Here is a 21,628-nt window from a genome sequence, read left to right on the forward strand (position 1 = left end):
AAAAAAACAAAAAGACACCATTAGTTTTTCGTCTCGACGTGGCTTTGAACTCACTCTTGCAGCCGCAAACTTGAATAACATATGCATGCAAGCACGCGTTAGACTAGGGGTCTAACTAGGGGGCTACCAATCCCGGAAATTTTTTTCGATTAATAGCGATTTTTTCTTAGGCTAAACAAAATTTTTCTAAAAAGTGTATTAGAAGGGAAATCGATCAAATACTGTTAAATTTTTTATTTTCTAGAAAAATATTTCTTAATACACAGGTACACAGCCAAAAATTTCCACGAACCATTTCAAGTTTTCCATGATATTTGGGTGCTCCTGAGTAAAAGTCCCATACAAAATTATTTTCCATCACCTACAGGTTCCGCGGTATAGCTAAGAATACAAAAAACCGATGTTTGCCGACATTTTGAATTACGTGGCCTATATAATTGGACCAACCTTTATTATTTTCGGTAGGACCTACTCTCAATACATCAAGGCATTCCTAAAAAATAGTCCCCATTGTGAACCATTGCCCATGTCTTTGGAATTCGACGCCAAAGTTGAAAATCCCAAAATTGTAGAGATTTTTCTGATGGAAAAACAATTCTGAGGATTAAATCTTGAATGGAAGTAATTTTAACTATTCATTGTATCTATTGTTCATTGTATGCTTTAATTTCGGTTTAAAGCGATTTCATGAGAATATTTTTTATTTGATTTATTATACTAATAAAACCGTTTTTTTTATTTCATTATCTACTCCTAAATGTTGTCAGATTTTAAAAAAGTCAAGGCATCCTACAGAATGGGAGTAAACATTTACATTTCTCTGTGTATGTTCAGTGAACGTATTTTAGTTTCTTAGTTCTAGAGGTTGCCATGACTTATTCAAAATTTGACAACATTTAGGAGTAGATAATGAAATAAAAAAATCGGTTTTATTAGTATAAGAAATCCAATAAAATGTTCTCATGAAAACGCTTTAAACCGAAATTAAAGCATACAATGAACAATAGATACAATGAATAGTTAAAATTACTTCCATTCAAGATTTAATCCTCAGAATTGTTTTTCCATCAGAAAAATCTCTACAATTTTGGGATTTTCAACTTTGGCGTCGAATTCCAAAGACATGGGCAATGGTTCACAATGGGGACTATTTTTTAGGAATGCCTTGATGTATTGAGAGTAGGTCCTACCGAAAATAATAAAGGTTGGCCCAATTATAAAGGCCACGTAATTCAAAATGTCGGCAAACATCGGTTTTTTGTATTCTTAGCTATACCGCGGAACCTGTAGGTGATGGAAAATACTTTTGTATGGGACTTTTACTCAGGAGCACCCAAATATCATGGAAAACTTGAAATGGTTCGTGGAAATTTCACAAAGTTTAATTTTGTGTTCCTGTGATATCACAAATTTTTTTCTAAATGTTAGAAAAATCTTCAAACAGTTTTTCTGTTTTCTAATATTTCTATTATGTAGAAATATTTATAATTTAATGGCATTTTTTTTAGTTTTAGAAAAGTTTAGTCTTTTTTTTTCTAAAATCAATGGCGATTTTAACCCTCAAAAAAAGAAAGGAAGATTAGAAAAATTAACCTTATAATTTAGAAAAAAAAAATGATTTTTCTGTATTTCAGAAAAAATTTTCTAAAAAAACTCTTTCAATTCAGAATTTTTTTGAAGATTAGAAAATTTTTCTGAAGATTAGAAAATTTTTCCTCTTAATAGAACATTTTTTAAAGCACAGAAAAAAATTTTTTTTCTATATTTAGGAAAAATAATTTTTTGAGTGTAGAATAGCATAAACAGTATTTATTAAATGCAAAACATAATAATAAACAACGAAATATATGCAAATTATATTCTTATGGGAGCTATATGATATAATCGTTCGATTGGAACATGCTTTTACCCTAATCAAAGTACGTAAAAAAGATTTTGATTCGTAAAGATTTATGCCAATAGGCTTACTACTGCCCGAAATATCTTGAAAAATACAATTATGGACCTATTTCACCCTATTGTTCCTATGGGAGCTAAAGCATATAGACGTCCAAACGAGGCGCTTTTCAAACTTGATCCCATCACCTACAGGTTCCGCGGTATAGCTAAGAATACATAAAACCGATGTCTGCCGACATCTCAAATTATGTGGCCTATATAATTGGACTTACTTAATTGGACTTTTCACTAAACTCTGCTCTCAATACATCACGGCATTCCTATAGGAAACAAGAGAGAACTCTATAGTCGGGTTGGTGTCCCGACTATCTAATACCCGTCACTCAGCTAAAATGAGTGCGAAGGCTGTACTCGTGTTGGTGTCCCGACTAATAATCGTAACTTAGCTAAAGGGAGTGCGAGGGAGATAGATATATATTAACAATTTTGATTGCGTATAACTTTTTTATGAATGGTCCGATTTGAAAAATGTCTTCTACATTTCGATAGGTATAATTATACACAACAAAAATGCATTTATCTCAACCTTCTAGCTGAGATCACAGCGTTCATACAGACGGACAGACGGACATGGCTAGATCGACTCGGCTAGTGACCCTGATCAAGAATATATATACTTTATGGGATCGGAAACGCTTCCTTCTGGCTGTTACATACTTTTGCACGAATACAATTTACCCTTTTACTCTACGAGTAACGGGTATAAAAATAGTCCTTCTGTAACACCCTTGATTGACACCTGAACCAGCATATTGATTAGTCATTAATCAATGATGATACTTTTGTTTTGTTTTGGTATAGTACTAATTTATAATCCAAATGTTAAGCGGCAGCCTTTCGTCTTTCACTTAAAATAATTGAGTCAGTGCCATTTGACGTGAAGGAAAATGTCCATATTTGGGTGACTATTGAAAACTACTTGTCCTTTGGAAGTTTAAACTAATCTTTATTAAGATCCATATGCAGATGAAGGGGCTACAATTGCTGCAGGTATCTGTGCTTTTGGGGGATGCGTCCGCTGGAGCGCGGATTATGCCGCTTGCGTTTGTCGGGCTTGAGTAGTTCGGCCGCCTTGCTAACGATGACCGAAATCTCTTGTGCGTCAGCGGAATCTTCCGCTTCCGAGGCTGGGAGGGGTGTGGTTAGCGCCTGGTCGTCCCTGTCAATATCTTCAGCAGAGTCTTCATCCTCGGAACTCTCCTGGGCATTGCTCACAATGGGATCCGACTGTCCTGCGATGGAAGACGCCAGTGTGCTACTGGAAAAGTTTAGTTTTCCTGATCTTTCGGTGTGGGCTTCAGTGTACGGTGCTGTTTCTGTGGTCGAAATGGTTTTGAAAACCCGTTGAAAGATGTTGGGCGCCGGAACATTTGGAGCCGGCGCTCCGAGGATTCTGTTAAAGGGATTGAAAGGGTTCAGGGCGCCAAATGGCCCAAATGGGTTCAGACCCATGCCGAACTGCATTCCCATGCCGAAGGGGCCACCCACCTGGTGTTCCAAGTCGTATCCATGGGCTCCTATCTGAGGAGTCATGGCAAAGGGACTTCCCAACTGGCTACCCATCCCAAAGCCACCTCCGAAGGGACCAGCTATAGGAGTAGGATCCAAACCAAAAGGAGTGGAAATGGGTTGACTTCTCACCATTCCTTGTGGCGTTCTCGGCAGAGCGAAGTAGGGCGTCGGCTGCCGTTGCCCGTAGCAAGGCATGGATATAATAACTGGCTGGAAACTTGGGCAGGAGGTACTGAAGCTCACCCCGTTATCCGGTTGCGTAGGGCATTGAAAAGAGGTTGCTGGAGCATTGCAGTATGGATTGGGCGAAGCTGACACCTCAGTTTCAGACTGAGTTGGAGGCGGCGGCTGCGTTGGTGGAGCAGGTGACCCTGGGTATTGGCTATCGAAAGGGCTGTAGCCAGGCGCCAATTGACCCATCGATTCTATTGGAACAGTAGCCTGTTTGCCATGTGCCATGGCTTCTTGCGTTGGATATTCCGAAACACTGCTGTAGAAGGCTTTCATAACCGGATCATTTTCGGGCTCCTGCTTATGTGATAGCGGCACCCACATCAACTGATCCTGAGGACGGGGCGGATTCACTGGTCGGCGGTATTGTAGGTCGAGTTCGGCTCTCTTAAATCCCAAATTCGGCACGGCCAGCACATCGTCTTCAAAACCTAATGGATGCCGACTGCTCCCAACTAATACATTTTCGTTGGGGCGGTTCGACGACCTCGCAGGTGCTGCAGGATCATGCGAAGGGGGCGTGGACGTTGGGCCCGGGCCAGCTGAAAATCCTGGTGGAGCTGCAGGCGGGCTGTCCTCAGTTGGCTGAGGAAGTTCTGGCAGGCCATACGACTGCGCTGGAGGTGCAGGTGAAGGGGCAGCCATGGGGCTTCCGTAGTATCCGTACTGGGAGTGGGGTTGGTGCTGCTGAGGAAGAGGCTGACGGTGGGGCTTCTCCTGATACGACGGCGGACCCGCTGGATGGGCGTGGTTAATGGGATCTTCTGGGAATGCCTGCTGTGGAAATGACCCGCCTTCAAAGGCGGGATACAACGGAAAGTTGTGAACGGAATCATGCTGTGCGGCGTATTGGGGGCTTATGGGGGGCGAAAGCTTAGGGGTGGGGCGGTTCTCAACATCGGGTTCTTTGGATCCCGCTTCCCGGCACATATAGAACGGCTCTCCCTGACCGCCTTGATTCCTGACCTCCACGCAGCTTTGTTGTCCATTCTCGCCACCAAAGTTGGCACCACGGCACATATAATACGGCTCATCCTGCGGGCTACTAGGTCTAATCTCCACGCAGATCGTTGTCATGGTCCGCTTGCTGCGTTGCAGCAGCTCACCAGGAATTGGGTTACCTACTTGCACGACTCCAGTCGCACCCGGCGTAAGTAAAAGCTCGGTAGTAAGACATGTCCAAAGAAACAGCAGCTTCAAGTTCCGTGGATGGGCACCCATGTTCTTCTTCCGCTCACTAACTTCCGTTTTTGGCAGGGCAGAGCTTTTATAGTCTTGGACTCTCTGTTAGGGAAGGAAGACCATTATATCAACTCCTATACAGCCAATCCACCTTCACAACTTACCCAACAGAGTTCTCCGAAGCTATCTTTTGTAATTTATTTTCTTGGCCTGCGTTATGCTTCCCCTTTTATCCGCCTTTATATGGCTTATTGGACTGGTAATCGGAGTTTTATTCACTTGAAAAATTTATCACTGAATAAAAACCCAGGCAGAGAACTTTTTGGAACGGACTTGGGCAAGAAGGTTCGACTCAAACTCATACACTTTCATGTGGGATGTTGAAATCGACCTAGTGGATAGTAATACCGAGGCAAATATATTTAAAAAAAAAAGAACAAAAAAGCGGATTTATCATATTTTATTAATTTTAATATTAAATTTTGCCAATATGTCAGAATAGAATTTAGTTGTGCGAGTTTTTAGAATACCTACACTTTTAAGGTATATATTTTTTAGAACACACTTTATACTATTTTTCCAATTCGTTTGCACTCTTTTAAAGTTAAAAAAAATCTTTGTAAAATAGTTTTGGTTTAGGGCTAGTACTCAACCCAACAAAAAGTCGTCCAAAAAATTTTTTACGTTGTTTTCATATGAAAGTTTTTGTTTTGGACGACTTTTTGTTGGGTTTGTTGGGTGCCATATTCGCTCAGCACATTTTTTATTAATGTTTTGCTAAGGACATTTTTTACCCCTTGCCTTGTTTAAATATCAGAAAATATACTATATTTTCTTAGATTAGCTGAGGATCAAACTGATTAGAAACTTATGTCGTTAAAAAATCTTGTATAAATATGTTTTATTAAAGTTTAAACCTTTTCGGATTGGTTGACTTTTTCGTGGAAATTTCTATATTCTGTTGCTTACTTTTACAACACCGTCAGACTCTATTGGAGTGATTGAAAGTAATAATGTATAATTATGGAATATTTAATATTAGCAACCAGTTAAGATATTTTATCTATTTGTAAATGGATTATAAGATAATCCACAAGCTGCTTATAATAGAGCATCTAGATACATACTTGTTAAAAATGTTTGATTTTAGCTGATCCCCATAAGTTTTGGCAAGCGTTTTAATTTGACTTTCTGAACAGATCAACAAACTTCTCAAGTTTCTCCGATTTTTCAATGGTCAGCTCTTTTAGAGAGAGTGTGGGACATGTATGACACACAGACCTTTGCGTTACACTCAGTGTTGGTACATACCCTGCAGTTCCCGAATTCAGATCGAGCGCTAAATTGCACTGAGTCGACTGCGACGCCGGCAGAGCCTCGGCAGAATCGACGTTCTCACCAACCCTCTCTCTCTCAATCTCTCTTTTTACGAAATTAAGGTGCTGAAATAGCAGTAAATCAGCGCCTAAAAAGCGCCAGTTTCTGCCAGTCAATAGCACCGCTATTTTCAATACAAATTCATTAGTAATTGAGCGCTTAGTGCTTTTTTTAGCACTGATTCACAGCCAAAAAAGCGCTGAATGGAACTGCAGTGTACCTACAGTGGCTCACAGCTTATTTCGTGCAGAGGTAAACTTAAAATTCAAAATCGTACACACAAAAAAAAAACTTGGTAAAATCAACTGTAATAATTGTCAAACAGGCCCCAACCAGCAAAATTGTCAATTCTTCAAGTAAATAGTCATTTCACAACAACAAAATACACACAATTAGCAAAAACACAAACCCAAAGCAAAAACAAAATACACGTAACTATTTTAATAGTTACGTAACTATCTTTGTTGGTCAATTTTACCAAGCAAATTTTTTTGTGTGTATTGTTAAAGTACTATTTTGTATAGTACTATATTTTTGGTTCATGACGGGCTAGACCGAGTTGGGAATTATAAATAAGGAATCGCAGAAGATTTGTAAAATTACTGTTGCATACTTTTATACTAAAGATGCTAGGGTAACTATTTTTATAGCTAATCACTTATTTAAAATAGTTTCAAGGTACAAAAACAAAATACACACATCCCGTAAACGTAACTATTCTAATAATAGTTTAACTACATAATAGTACGCAAAGCAAAAACAAATGCACGGACGACTATTTTTATTGTTAAAGTACTATTTTGTATAGTTACTGAACTATCTTCATTGGATAATTTTACCAAGCAAATTTTTTGTGTGTATATATTCCTATAGAAATTTATGCCTCAAAGTCCGACTGGGCTAGCATTCAAGGTCCAAATGACGCCAAAATGCTGAAAAAAGCAGCCTGCGGACATTTATTCTATTTTCTGCGAATGTGACGTTTAAAAGTATAGCCTTTTGAACCTATGAATGTATTGCAAACAATTCGATTTCTGTCCAAATTCCGAGTGTATAATGGACAAAGATGAGCGCGACTACTGGCACCTGCGGTCCATATACAACGAGAAAGTGCCGCGCTTTCCGCCAACAAACATGGTCGAGCCTCTGACGGCCCGCAACCTGTTCCAACTGTACGTCAACACCTTCATTGCAGCCAACCTGGCTGAGGCGTGTGTGTTTCCACTGGATGTAGCCAAGACCCGAATGCAGGTCGACGGCGAACAGGCCAAAAAGACGGGAGCACGAATGCCTAGGTTCCGGCCAACCTTCAGTAACATGATCAAGGTGGAGGGCCTAAGGTCGCTCTACGCTGGCTTTTCGGCGATGGTCACCCGGAATCTGATCTTCAACTCGTTGCGCGTCGTCCTGTACGACGTTTTTCGGCGCCCCTTTCTCTACGTGAACGATCGAAACGAAGAGATCCTCAAGATCCATTGGTCTCTGGGGTGCAGCTTCACAGCAGGCTGCATAGCCCAGGCGCTGGCCAATCCATTCGACATTGTGAAGGTGCGTATGCAGACAGAGGGCCGTCGCCGACAGCTGGGCTACGAGGCGCGCGTGAGCAACATGGTGCAGTCCTTCGTCGACATCTACAGACACGGCGGTCTGCCCAGCATGTGGAAGGGCGTGGGGCCCAGCTGTATGCGGGCCTGCCTGATGACGACCGGAGACGTGGGAAGCTACGACATCAGCAAACGCACCTTTAAGCGCCTGCTGAACCTTGAAGATGGCCTGGGGCTGCGCTTTCTTTCCTCCATGTGCGCGGGGTTTATGGCTTCCGTTCTCAGCACTCCGGCAGACGTGATCAAGTCGCGGATGATGAATCAGCCAGTGGACGAAAGTGGTAGGAACCTCTATTACAAGAACTCCATGGAGTGCGTCAAAAAGCTGGTTAGTGAAGAGGGCGCCCTGACTTTGTACAAGGGGCTGATGCCGACCTGGTTTCGCCTCGGACCCTTCTCCGTCCTGTTTTGGTTGTCTGTCGAGCAACTGCGCCAGTGGGAAGGTCAAGTTGGATTTTGACCGAAGACTTCTTATGTTGGTGTTGTATTGTATAAGTCTTTGAAAATACAATAAAAGATATAAATGACTGTGAGCGACAGTCCACGTAGTGCCGAAGCGCATCAGGAGAGTGTGCGAAGGCGGCTATTATCACTATGGACGGCAGTCCATGTAGTGACGAAGCGCACCCGGAGAGTGTGCGAAGGCGACTAATATATATAGCGGCGAAATTGAAAATCTGCCGTGATAGTCCGATCGTAATGAGTAATACATGCTAAAACTTAAAGGATTGCATACCAAGGCCTCAATCAAAAAATCAATTGGTTTGGGAGAGAGGGCGGTGAAAGGTTAAAAGCAGAGCATGTAAAAAACAGTTGACTATGTCTAGCTGTCTCAAAATAACTCTCACTTTGGGACCCTTTGAGCAAATCGTCACATACACACAAAAAAAAAACTTGGTAAAATCAACTGTAATAATTGTCAAACAGGCCCCAACCAGCAAAATTGTCAATTCTACTAAGTAAATAGTCATTTCACAACAACAAAATTCACACAATTAGCAGAGACACAAACCCAAAGCAAAAACAAAATACATGTAACTATTTTAATAGTTACGTAACTATCTTTGTTGGTCAATTTTACCAAGCAAATTTTTTTGTGTGTAGAAACTGTTTATTTTGTTTCAAAGGGTTTTCGGCCTTTGCTAAACCAGTAACCGATTTTTATACCCTTGCAGAGGGTATTATGATTTCAGTCAGAAGTTTGCAACGCAGTGAAGGAGACGTTTCCGACCCCATAAAGTATATATATTCTTGATCAGCATCACTAGACGAATCGATCTAGCCATGTCCGTCTGTCCGTCCGTCTGTGCGTCTGTCCGTCTGTCCGTCCGTTTCTACGCAAACTAGTCTCTCAGTTTTGAAGCTATCGTGATGAAACTTTCCCAAAAGTCTTCTTTCTATTGCAGGTAGTATATAAGTCGGAACCAACCGGATCGGATAACTATATCTTATAGCTCCCATAGGAAGGAAACGTTAAAAAAATTCTAGCTTCGGTGTTTTTTGAAATAAAACCTTATACTCTTGGAAATATTATTTTTTAAATATTTCAGAATTTAGAATAAAATATTTTAAAAATCGGACGACTATATCATATAGCTGCCATAGGAACGATCGGAACGATCAGTCGTCAGCTAGCTTTCTTTGCGTTCGGACGTGCTTATAATTCTCGCTATGTTGCTTCACCGCTGTCCCGAGTGCAATACCGATGTTACACCGGCCCAGCTTCGCGCCTCGGATGCTATCCGCTGTTCTTCTTTGTGCCGGCGCGCTTATCATACTGCTTGCGTTGACCTACCGGACGATGTGATAAAAATTCTATTAAATCCAAACATACTGTGGCAATGTGACAGCTGTGTGGTTGCGAATGATTCGCATTCTAAAATTGATGAACTTGATGCTAAATTGCAAGCCCTGGAATGCTTATATCAGGGCCTTAATAAAAATCAAAACATAAATCTTAAGCCTCGTCAACCGAGGCCTGCCAATGTAACTGCAGCTCCCCAGTCATATGCGGCTGCTGCTGCTACGTCTTCCGCGGTCGTTGACCCGTCTAATCATGCTCTGGATATCGGGAGAGGAAATTTCATACAAGTCCGAAATAAGAAGAGAAGGAACAACAACAAGCCCAATAAGCATATTGTTGGAGTGGCCCCTAATGCCGAAGATCTTCACGTATTGCCAAGTAATAAATTCTTGCATGTCGGAAAGTTTGCAACAGCTACCGATCCTGCTGCTGTTTTAAAATATGTGTCCACCAAGCTTAATGTGGACGCTAATTCTTTCACTTGTGTAAAACTTGTAAAAAAAGATGTTGACGTTGCAACTTTAAAGTTTGTAAATTTCAAGCTTGGTATCCCTGATCACCTTTATGATTCAGTCTTCAAGAATGATTTTTGGCCAAACTCAGTTAAGGTCAAAAGATTTATTCATAGAGAACGGGCCGTTATGGACGTGGATAATATCGTATCCAATTTGCCGGAGCCTGCACAAATTTCAACGACAATTCATCCATCAAAAAACCCCTAGTAATCGGCGCCACTGGCGTCGATACTTTTGCGGGACATTTTTTGCAAACATTGGTCACTGCTCTCTCATCATCTTCCGCCTCTCTCCCGTCGCATCGTCAACATCAGCTGGAGCTGTTGCTGTCCGCTTTGTGCGACTTTCGCCATCCGCCAAGCTTTAACATCGGCGCGCTCCTCGGAGTTGCGCTCTCATCATCTTCCGCCTCTCTCCCGTCGCATCGTCAACAACATCAGCCGGAGCTGTTGTTGTCCGCTTTGTGCGACATTCGCCGTCCGCCAAGCTCTAATATCGGCGCGCTCCTTGGAGTTGCGCTCTCATTATATTCCGCCTCTCTCCCGTCGCATCGTCAACAACATCAGCCGGAGCTGTTGTTGTCCGCTTTGTGCGACTTTCGCCATCCGCCAAGCTCTAACATCGGCGCTCTCCTCGGAGTTGCGCTCTCATCATCTTCCGCCTCTCTCCCGTCGCATCGTCAACAACATCAGCCGGAGCTGTTGTTGTCCGCTTTCTGCGACATTCGCCGTCCGCCAAGCTCTAATATCGGCGCGCTCCTTGGAGTTGCGCTCTCATTATATTCCGCCTCTCTCCCGTCGCATCGTCAACAACATCAGCTGGAGCTGTTGTTGTCCGCTTTGTGCGACTTTCGCCATCCGCCAAGCTCTAACATCGGCGCGCTCCTCGGAGTTCCGCTCTCATCATCTTACGCCTCTCTCTCATCATTTTTTTCCGGTGCTCTCTGGAGTTGCTCTCCCCATCAACAACTACAATGGGCTGTGGCAGCTGGTGGGGGCTCTCGCGCACTGTTAACAGGAGCGGATTCACCTGCGTGCAGTCATATTCAGAATGCTAATAATGACCGCCCACGAAATACTTGGAGTGATGATCACCAGCCTATTCGTATCCGCACAACTACTTTACTGAAGGTTCTTATTAATAATTCTAATACTTATGATAAGATCCCAGCAAGGCCTCTTACGGATTCGGGCCATGATGCTGGACCAAGTATTGATAGCATGACCAGGGATGACCGTACATGCACAAATAATATAACTTTCAATATTTATTTTCAAAATGTCGGTGGTATGCGTACAAAAGCTCAATCGCTTTTCTTGGCAACGTCTCAATGTGATCATGACGTCATCATTTTTGTTGAAACCTGGCTCAACATGGATTTCTTTGATAATGAATTCTTCGATACGAATCTTTACCATGTATTCCGTAAGGATCGTGATGCCGTTAAAACAAGATGCTCCAGAGGTGGCGGCGTTTTAATTGCTGTGCGGCGTGGACTTCGATGCACTGCTATTCGTCTCCAGAATGAGGATTCTCTGCTCGATCAAATCTGTGTATCTCTCTCTGGTCCTACAGAAACAATTTTCCTGACAGTCTCATATATACCCCCTAGCAGCAGTTTTGATCTTTATAAAGCGCACGTTGATAACATAGCCCACCTACACCAGGAGCTGGAGGAGGGCCAGTACATATGTGTTTTGGGCGACTTCAACCTATCTTCGCTCGTGTGGGCTCATGATTCAGAGTCCTCAGCAATGGTTCCCAGTAACTTGCATCTTCCCTACGAAATCTTAGTCATTGATGAGCTTCTTAGTATGGCATTAGTCCAGATTAACCATGTATTTAATAATTTAAATAAGCTTCTAGACTTAATTTTTGTACATCCTGATTTAAGCATTAATTTATGTTGCAGCGATAATCCACTTGCCGCGTGTGATGCTCATCACAAGCCTTTGTTAATCTCTATTACTTGTTATATTTTTCGCCCAATTAATTCTCGCTTGCCTTTTACTTATATTAATTCTAGCAGTTTAGATTCTATCCGTAACGATATTTCTAATATTAGATGGGCGGAGGTCCTCTCGCATGCAGATGTGAATACAAGCTATGAAGTTTTTTTATCTTTTCTCTCTACTATTGTGGGCAGATATACTAAAACTAGGGTTCAAAGTTGTTACAGACTGCCATGGTACACCCAAGGACTAAAGAAATATAAAAACCTTAGAAATAAATTCTATAAGCGCTACTTAGAAAGCGGTGATGCTGGTGACTTTGACCGTTACAAACAGCATAAGCGTGAGTTTGAGTTCCCCAATAAATTCTTATACAACCAATATATTGCTGATATAGAGCGTAAATTAACTACCAATCCTAAATCATTCTGGCACTTTATCAATTCTAAACGAACATCTTCTTACTTTCCCTCCCATATGTCATTTGAAGATCATTCAGCCTCCTCGGATATTGGGGTCGCTAATCTATTTGCTAAGTTCTTTGCATCTAACTTTGAGCCGGGCTCGCTGTGGAATGACGATGATTCGCTCAATGCCATTCCTACTATGTTAAATATTGGTTGCTTAGATGTCACCGATTCTGACTGCCATCTGGCGGCTGAATGCTTTAATGAGTCAGCAAAATTAGATTGTGATGGCCTTTCTCCATTTATTTTGAAAAATTGTATAGGTGTTCTTTGTGAGCCCCTTAAAATCATCTTTAATTTATCTCTTTCCACTGGTGTTTTTACGCATAGATGGAAACTGGCCACTGTTACTCCTATATTCAAGTCGGGTGCAAAAAACATTGTTTCAAATTATAGGCCAATTGCAAAGCTCAGCAATGTCTCAAAAATGTTCGAACGAATTGTAGCCAAGCAGCTAACTTTTCTTGTTGGTCGGATCATTAGTCCTAACCAACATGGTTTTATGCCTCGACGGTCTACTACCACAAACTTAGCTACGTTCAATCATTTTTGCACCCACTCGTTTCTCAGTCATCATCAAGTTGATGTGGTCTACACCGATTTCGCTAAAGCATTTGATAAAGTCTCCCATAATGCTTTATTAGCTAAACTGCAGAAAATGGGATTTCACTCACTATTACTTAGCTGGTTCAAATCTTATTTAGATGATCGGGTTTACAGAGTTGAATGCAATGCTGTTTACTCTAACCCATATGTGGCAACTTCTGGCCTTCCTCAGGGAAGTGCTTTGGGTCCGTTGCTGTTCATCGTGTTCATAAATGATATTAGCTATTGCATAAAGAACTCGGAATTTCTGTTGTTCGCTGACGATCTTAAAATATTTAGAGCTGTGAATTGTATCTCCGATAGTGACCTTCTTCAAAATGACCTAGAAAGGGTGGGAAATTGGTGTTCTCGTAATAATTTGCCTCTTAATTTGTCAAAATGTTTCTTCGTTAGGTACAGTAAACGAATAATTAATATCCTTTTCTCTTATTCCATTGACTCCCATATTCTGTCCCTGAGAAATGAATCCCTGGACCTAGGAGTCATGTTTGACAGTAAATTTATGTTCATTGAACATATTAACTATATTATTCCCAAGGCCTACGCTATGTATGGGTTTGTAAAAAGAAATGCCGCGCAATTTAAAGATCCCTACACGAAGCTAAGCTTATATTCAGCCTTCATTAGGTCAAAACTGGAATATGCCTCGTTCATCTGGAACCCGACGGGTACTATTCACATAAACCGGCTTGAGCGTGTACAGAAACAGTTTCTACGTTTTGCCCTTCTAGCTTTAAATTTCAATGACCCGGTCCCGTCTTATTCTGCCAAATGTCGGCTTGTTCACCTTTCTTCCCTAGAAGATCGGAGAACTACCAGTTCATTAGTTTTCATATGTGATTTGCTGACCTCTGAAATCGACTGCCCCGCACTGCTGGGCAGCATAGGGTTATCGGTGCCTGGTAGATCGTTAAGAACGTTTGAACCATTTTTTGTACCGGCTTACAGAGCCAATTATGCCCACAATGAGCCGTTGTGTAGAGCCCTGCATTTTTATAATAAGTTGCCATCTCACATGCGGTTGGATCCATGCTCCCCCAGAGATTTAATCAAGAAAAACTTGTATAATTATTTTGCCTCACTTAGTATTTAATTTAGTATTAGTTAGTAGCCAGTTAAGGTTTTTTTTACTGTTGGCGAATAAAGATATAAATAAATAGAAAATTAATGGGAAAGTTACACAGAAATAAATTTTAGCTTTTTTGGTTTTTATTGTATTCTCTTCTACTTTAGAACATGACTCTTTTTAAATATTTCCGAATTTCAATTTTCATTTTATCAAAATCGGACGACTATATCATATAGCTGCCATAGGAACGATCGAAAAATTAATGGGAAATTAATTGGAAACAAATTATAGCTCCGTTGGTTTTTATTGTATTCTCTTATACTTTTGAATTAAATTTAACAAAAATCGGACGACTATATTATATAGCTGCAATAGGGAAGGATCAAAAAAATAATATTAAAATATTACGAAATTTAAAATTTTTGCGATTTGTAAGTTAATAGGAACGATCTGCAAGGGTATATAAGCTTCGGCTGGCCGAAGCTAGCTTTTTTTCTTGTTTTGTTTCAAAACGGTTTCGGTTGATCAAAGACCGTTTGAACTGAACGGAGAACAAAAACGGTCTTTGGACTTACACCTACATACAAAAAAATTTGCTTGGTAAAATTCACCAACAAAGATAGTTACGTAACTATTAAAATAGTTACGTGTACTTTGATTTTGCTTTGGGTTTGTGTCTTTGCTAATTGTGTTTATTTTGTTGTTGTGGGATGACTATTTACTTAGTAGAATTGACAATTTCGATGGTTGGGGCCTGTTTGACAATTATTACAGTTGATTTTACCAAGTTTTTTTTTTGTGTGTATGTGTTTAAACACAGAATATGTTCTATACATAAAAAATGTTGTTTATTTTTTCCAAATATTTTAAACCTAATTACATGTTTTAAATTTAATTTTTAAAAATAATTCCATATTTTATTTATAAAAATCTTAAACAAAGAGTATTTTGGATTTTATTGTGTCTTAAGCTGGAACGCAAAGTACAGAACTTTAGCAGACCAATATTTCTTAAAATTTAATATTTCTTAAATTTTTAAAGGTGTAAGGCAAAGGAAAGGCAGAACTGCCAAAAAAGACCGTTTTTACTGAGCATTTCAAAGTTTTCTTCATCTACTAACAGTTTTTTAGTTTCATACAAACGGTCCCAAAAATCGGGTTTATGAAGGACCGAAAAAATATTTTCAGTCGAGATAATTGCAATAGTTAATAACTTATGCAAAAAACCAATTTTTTTTAAACTTTATTTTTAACTTTTTTATTTTTTTCAAAAACGGCTCTAACGATTTTCTTTAAAACTTTAAACTATATAGCCATTGAGATTCCTTAAATTTTGGTATATAACACATTATTGTAAAAACTCACGTTTAAAAGTTATCAAGAAACGAAAATAGCCACTTTTGTATTTTAGGGTCATCGAATCAGTTAATTAGCATTTAACAGTTCCATATAGGAATCTTTTGTTCTACAACTTTTGGAAAAACCCGCTACTTTAGCGGGAAAAAAGTTAAAAAAAGCTAAATTTTGTTAGTTTGTATACTTATAAGTTCTACACTACTAAAGCTACAGACATGTGCTATACCTCGTTTAAAAGGTATTTTGAAATACTTCAACGCCTTTTTTAATTATTTCGTGTAAATACAATAGCAATTTTTTTTGTGTGTATAATAGGGCGGTTTTTTATAAGGAATTTTTATCTCACCCTTTTAAACACAAGATATTTGCGCAAAATAACTTAAACTAAAATCAAAAAAATTTTAAATTAAGTCTAAGGGCTTGCGCAATGGTCTCAAAGTTTCCAAAAAGATTACTCATACGGCACGTAAGCCAGTATGAATTTTGGGAAGGCAAATCTTTTCCCATATCTACACTTGTCAAATATTTGATTTCGTTCATAATCGTTAACAAAATGGAGAGCACCTTTTTTTGGCTGAATTTCAATTTTGATGAAGAAGAAACTTTGCCGTCAAAGAGGACCGTACTGTCCTTTTTGCTCTACAGGACAGTTCTTCTGAAGCAAGCCTTATCTAAAAGTGCTTTGCTTGTTGCAAAAATGCTGGTTAGCGTATGGGAGAGGAAGGAAATTCGAGTACGTCCTTTGACGAATAACACGGCTTAACAAGAAAAGACAGACGGACATGGCTTGATCGACTGTATATATTAGCTCCTATGAGAGCAAAAGTAAACAAACAAAAACTTCTGATATCAGATAAAAACACCTCTTAACGAGGTAAAAAACTAGTGACGGTTTGATCGTTCAACGTAAAAAAGTTCTGATATCAACATTTGTGACGAAAAATTATTACATTCCATGTCAACAACAGTTCAACAAACTAAGCACCACCGTTGGAAATCAACAGGGCAGCTCCGACGGTTTTATTGCAAATGCCTCACTACCGTACCCCGTTCTCAAAGTAAGCATCTGCAGAATTTCGTCTTCCAATCGTCTCTTCGTTCCAGACTCCAAATCTGGTAAATGTTTTCTCATCGACACTGGAGCTGACGTATCTGTTATACCACCAAACACAATTAATCGACACATTCCAGCTAATAATAACCATTCACTATTCGCAGCCAATGGAACAGCTATACAAACGTATGGGACCACTCCCCTTACGCTAGATCTCGGTTTACGTCGCCCTTTCACATGGATTTTTACCAAAGAAAAATTGCTACAATAAATTGACGTTAAAAATTGAATGTGTCATCTGAGCCTTAACAATCATCGACCGTTATACACGTTGGCCCGAAGCCATCGCAATCGAGGACATGCACGCCAACACGGTAGCCTCAGCACTCATCGACTCGTGGATCTTAAGGGGTTATATAAATTTTTTTTTTTTAAAAAAAACGAAAATTTTTTTTTTTGCTGAATCTTAAAGTATACCCCCTAGAGAACATCTTCCCAAATTTTCATAGAGATCCGAATAATAGTTCGATAGGAAAACAGCGTTTTGATGCATATACTCAACGTAAAACTTGGAATGCGATTATCTCAAAGTCGTGTTTTTCCAAAAGTGCCTTCGCCGTGACCACGATTGCACTAGAACTATTTGATCGATCTTCTTCCATTTTTTTTTAAATTTTTCGTAATGATTGTGCCGAGTTCGTGAACGATTCAGTTTTTTGCGCCAATTTTGATTTCGCAGATCAGAATTTTTTAATAAAATTTTCAGAACTCGAAGAAAAAACCAAATATTCTTGAAAATAATCGTTCACGAACTGGAAAAAATACTATACTAATAAAAATTGTTTGGTTTTTTGATATCAGTTGACCTGCTGGACTTCCATCGTGGTCACCGCAAGCCGCTATATACAAAAAAAGGGTTCCGAAAGAATTGCCATAACTTCGTAAATTATTCATATTTTTTCAAGAACAAACGCTTGTTGTTTCGATAAAAACATGTACTATCAATAAATAATAACTTCAGTGTCATAAAATAATTGCTACACACCGGAAAAAAAATCCAAAGTTCCCCCAATTTTTTCGCTCAAAAAAGGTATATAACCCCTTAAGATTTGAATTTCAAGCCCGCATCACAACAGACCAAAGAAGACAGTTCGAGTCCAAGAATTGTCACGAATGCTAGGAATAGACACCCTTCGTACAACAGCATATAACCCGAAAGCGAATGAAATTATCGAACGCTGGCACAGAACAGTCAAGGCAGCCATCATGTGCAAAAATCGCGTAAATTGGCCACAGAAACTTCCAATGATCCTGCTCGGGTTGCGATCAGCATTTAAGCCAGACATCCAACAACATCAGCACAACTTGTGTACGGCACAACCCTTCGCCTGCCAGGAGAATTTTTTCATCAAAAATCAAACTTTCAACCGCAGACTGAGTTCGCAAATGAACTGGGGGAAATTATGAGAGAAATACGCCTTTTGTTTTTAAAGAGCTGGAAAATGCAATACAAGTCTTCCTATGCAACGACACTGTCCCACAATGTAAGATTTTGCCTATCTAGGCAAACTGCTAAACCTACTAAATCAGTAGGAGTCGTATTTTTAAAGATATCGGCTTAAAATTTGGAGTGAATATTCTACACACAAAAAAAAACTTGGTAAAATCAACTGTAATAATTGTCAAACAGGCCGAAACCAGCAAAATTGTCAATTCTACTAAGTAAATAGTCATTTCACAACAATAAAATACACACTATTAGCAAAGACACAAACCCAAAGCAAAAACAAAGTACACGTAACTAAGTTACGTAACTATCTTTGTTGGTAAATTTTACCAAGAAAATTTTTTTTGTGTGTAGTAAGCCCAAAGATTATGTTGGACATAAAAAAATGGGCGTGGCACTTTTGGGGGCGTTAAAAATTGAAAACAAAGTGTTTTTTTTAAATAAAAATCACAACAAAAATTAAAAAATAAATTTGTTTTTGAAACTTTTAACTGTTTTTGTATTTTTATACCCTTGCAGAGGATTTCAGTCAGAAGTTTGCAACGCAGTGAAGGAGACGTTTCCGACCCCATAAAGTATATGGGCGGTTCTTTTACAAACCAAACACCTTTTATTGGCTCACATTTTTGATTTGCATGAAACTTTTTTTACACGTACTATTCGGAAAATAAGTAAACACGTGTATCAGGATTTGACCGAAAAAAAAATTATTTTTTTAGTTAGAATTTTTTGAAGTGTGCCAAAAATTGTCCAATTTGAAAAAGTACCCTCTCATTGAAAATCTGTATCTCCGGTTATATGAATCCAATTGACTTCATGTCTTTTGCATTAATTCCTCTAAAACCTCTCCTTTCAAAATAAAATTTCTTAAAAAAAAAGTTTTTAATTTCTTAAAAATAAAAACAAATTAAGATTTAAAAAAATTTTTTAACCATTGCCCCCACAAAAAAAAAAAAATTTTATTTTAATACTTGCGCCATATTGTTAGTTACAATCGGTTTTTGTAAAAAGTTGGAGCCACTTTTAGTTTTCAAAATATCGAATTTGTTTTAGCAAGGCCTCGGCTTTTTTCTATGAAAAAACGTCGCAGCATGTAGATTAACTCTCTCACTCTTATCGGATCCTTATGGAATTCATGTTTTCTCATTGTTTACTAGTCCTTTAACAATTGTTAATGATTAAAAGTTAAGTTTTAAGTCTTTTGACAATTTCTAAATGACAAAAAGTAAAAAGTCATTTTTTAATCAATTAAAAACTTACACTTATTTATTTAACCGTCTATTTAAAAAACAATAATTTTAAAATTTTTGTATTTATTATTTTTCTGTATTATGTAATTTATTAAACATTTTTAAATATTTTTTTTTAATTTTTTAAAAAAATATATATTATATATATTATATATTCGAAAAATGCTAAAATTGGCCAACTTTCCAGAGCTTTCAGAGGCAAACGGATGCATTGTTTGATTCGATGTTAAAGTTTTTTAAAAGATACACTCTTTATCTTTCAAATCCCATACTTTGAATAATTTTGGTATTTTTTTTAAGGCAGAAACTAATTCTAGAAAACATAGTCAAAAAACATTAAAGTAAACAGCTGCGGTCAAAATAGTAGTAGTGTTGCCGCCCTGTGTATTTAAAAGTTTGATGTTGTAATTTTTTTTTATCCAATTAGTCTAATAGTAAAATTATAATCAATACAATATTACCAGGATAAGATCAATTACAACAACAAACTTTTAAATACACAGGGCGGCAACACTACTACTATTTTGACCGCAGCTGTTTACTTTAATGTTTTTTGACTATGTTTTCTAGAATTAGTTTCTGCCTTAAAAAAAATTCCAAAATTATTCTAAGTATGGGATTTGAAAGATAAAGAGTGTATCTTTTAAAAAACTTTAACATCGAATCAAACAATGCATCCGTTTGCCTCTGAAAGCTCTGGAAAGTTGGCCAATTTCAGCATTTTTCGAACTTTGAGGTCCTTTTCCTAAGAATCCTTGCGTCGGGGAAACTTTTGGAAAACGCAGTTTAACTTCGGAATTCGTAACGAATCCAAAAATATAGCATCCATCGAGGTAAATTTAAAAAGCACTAAAAATGCTGCACAGTGTAATTTTTAACTGCTCTCATATTTCACATGTGTATTTTATTCTTGTCCCGATGAAAAGTGAAACCACTTAAAATTATCAAAATAATGTGCAAAAAAAATCGATGATATCTGATAATTAATAAAAAAAAATATCACGATAAAAATATTTATTTTTTCGTAAAAATATCGATATATTGATATTTTGATATATTTTTGACATCCCTAAAATATATCCTTCATACCCAAGAATATCAGCGAATGGTAACGTTTTACTCAAAGAAAACGGAAATGGTGCTATTATTTTTTTCGCCCCTTTTTTTTACTTTTTTTCTTAAAATCTGAAAAAAGTATATGTAGACAATAATTTCGATATCTGTATCAATTTTTTCAAATAGGTGGAATACTAATCAATCTAATAAAAAACACTTCTTATATAAAAATCTCCGTTTCCCACATATTTGTTTAACATTAAGAACCTGTGACGAAGTGGTGCTATTATTTTTTTCGCAACTGTAAGAAGAAATTCAAAAAATTGACTCAGCTAGTGATACTGTTCCAGAATATGTATACTTCATGGTAGAGCTGTGAAAACATCGATATTGGCTTCATCGATGTTTTCCGATGTTTTCGGGGGACCATCGATACTATCACGATACTATCGCTCTTAAGCAAACTACAACATTAGGGTTATTCCTTATATTTTATAGCCCCTTCCCATAGAGTCCATCCGTGTGAAACGGTTGGGATTTTTGACGAATGTAAAACTCGTGTTCCCACAGAACTCCATCCACTATCTACCATCCAATAACAGCCGACTGAAGAGCAGTTGCTTAGCTCAACATTAACGAAGGGGGATTTTTACTCGGGAAAACTGTGTTCTCCTAATCCTTTTGTGGAATAATACAATAAATACATTAAGATAATAGTTAAAAAATATATCTGAACATTTATAACATATCCTATAACGAGTATGCATGCATAATGCTGACTGGGGGGAGTCTAACCTCCCATACCCCACACTCCGCTCTTACTTTGCCTCTGTCTAGCCAATATTAAAATGGCAAATTTTTTTAAACAAAACCAAATTTCTGCTGTTTTGGTCATTTATAACAACTTTGGAACTTTATAGGAGTCCATAGTACACTTTTAATTAATATTATTTATTATTTACGAAGTGCAGAAACATATCTCATTATACCCTTGTAGAGGGTATTATATTTTCAGTCAGATGTTTGCAACGCAGTGAAGGAGACGTTTCCGACCACATAAAGTATATATATTCTTGATCAGCACCAATGGCCGAGTCTATCCAGCCATGTCCGTCTGTCCGTCTGTCC

The 21,628-nt window shown here is 38.4% G+C and overlaps 2 protein-coding genes across 2 annotated transcripts; one reads left to right on the forward strand and one right to left on the reverse strand.

Annotated features, from left to right (window-relative positions):
* Positions 1–2,890: 2,890 nt before the first annotated feature.
* LOC108069602 (uncharacterized) lies at positions 2,891–5,226 on the reverse strand. The gene is made up of 2 exons (XM_070211667.1): positions 5,049–5,226; positions 2,891–4,986 (listed from the first exon to the last, which is right to left on the reverse strand). The coding sequence occupies exon 2, from the start codon at positions 4,921–4,923 to the stop codon at positions 2,935–2,937; it is 1,989 nt and encodes a 662-aa protein (XP_070067768.1). The 5' UTR covers positions 4,924–4,986; positions 5,049–5,226; the 3' UTR covers positions 2,891–2,934.
* A 1,999-nt stretch (positions 5,227–7,225) lies between these two features.
* On the forward strand, positions 7,226–8,398 carry Ucp4C (Uncoupling protein 4C). The gene has a single exon (XM_017159745.3). It carries the CDS (start codon positions 7,273–7,275, stop codon positions 8,323–8,325), a length of 1,053 nt encoding a protein of 350 aa, XP_017015234.1. The 5' UTR covers positions 7,226–7,272; the 3' UTR covers positions 8,326–8,398.
* Positions 8,399–21,628: the final 13,230 nt, after the last annotated feature.

Source organism: Drosophila takahashii, chromosome 2L (genome assembly GCF_030179915.1).
Source record: "Drosophila takahashii strain IR98-3 E-12201 chromosome 2L, DtakHiC1v2, whole genome shotgun sequence".
Taxonomy (NCBI): domain Eukaryota; kingdom Metazoa; phylum Arthropoda; class Insecta; order Diptera; family Drosophilidae; genus Drosophila; species Drosophila takahashii.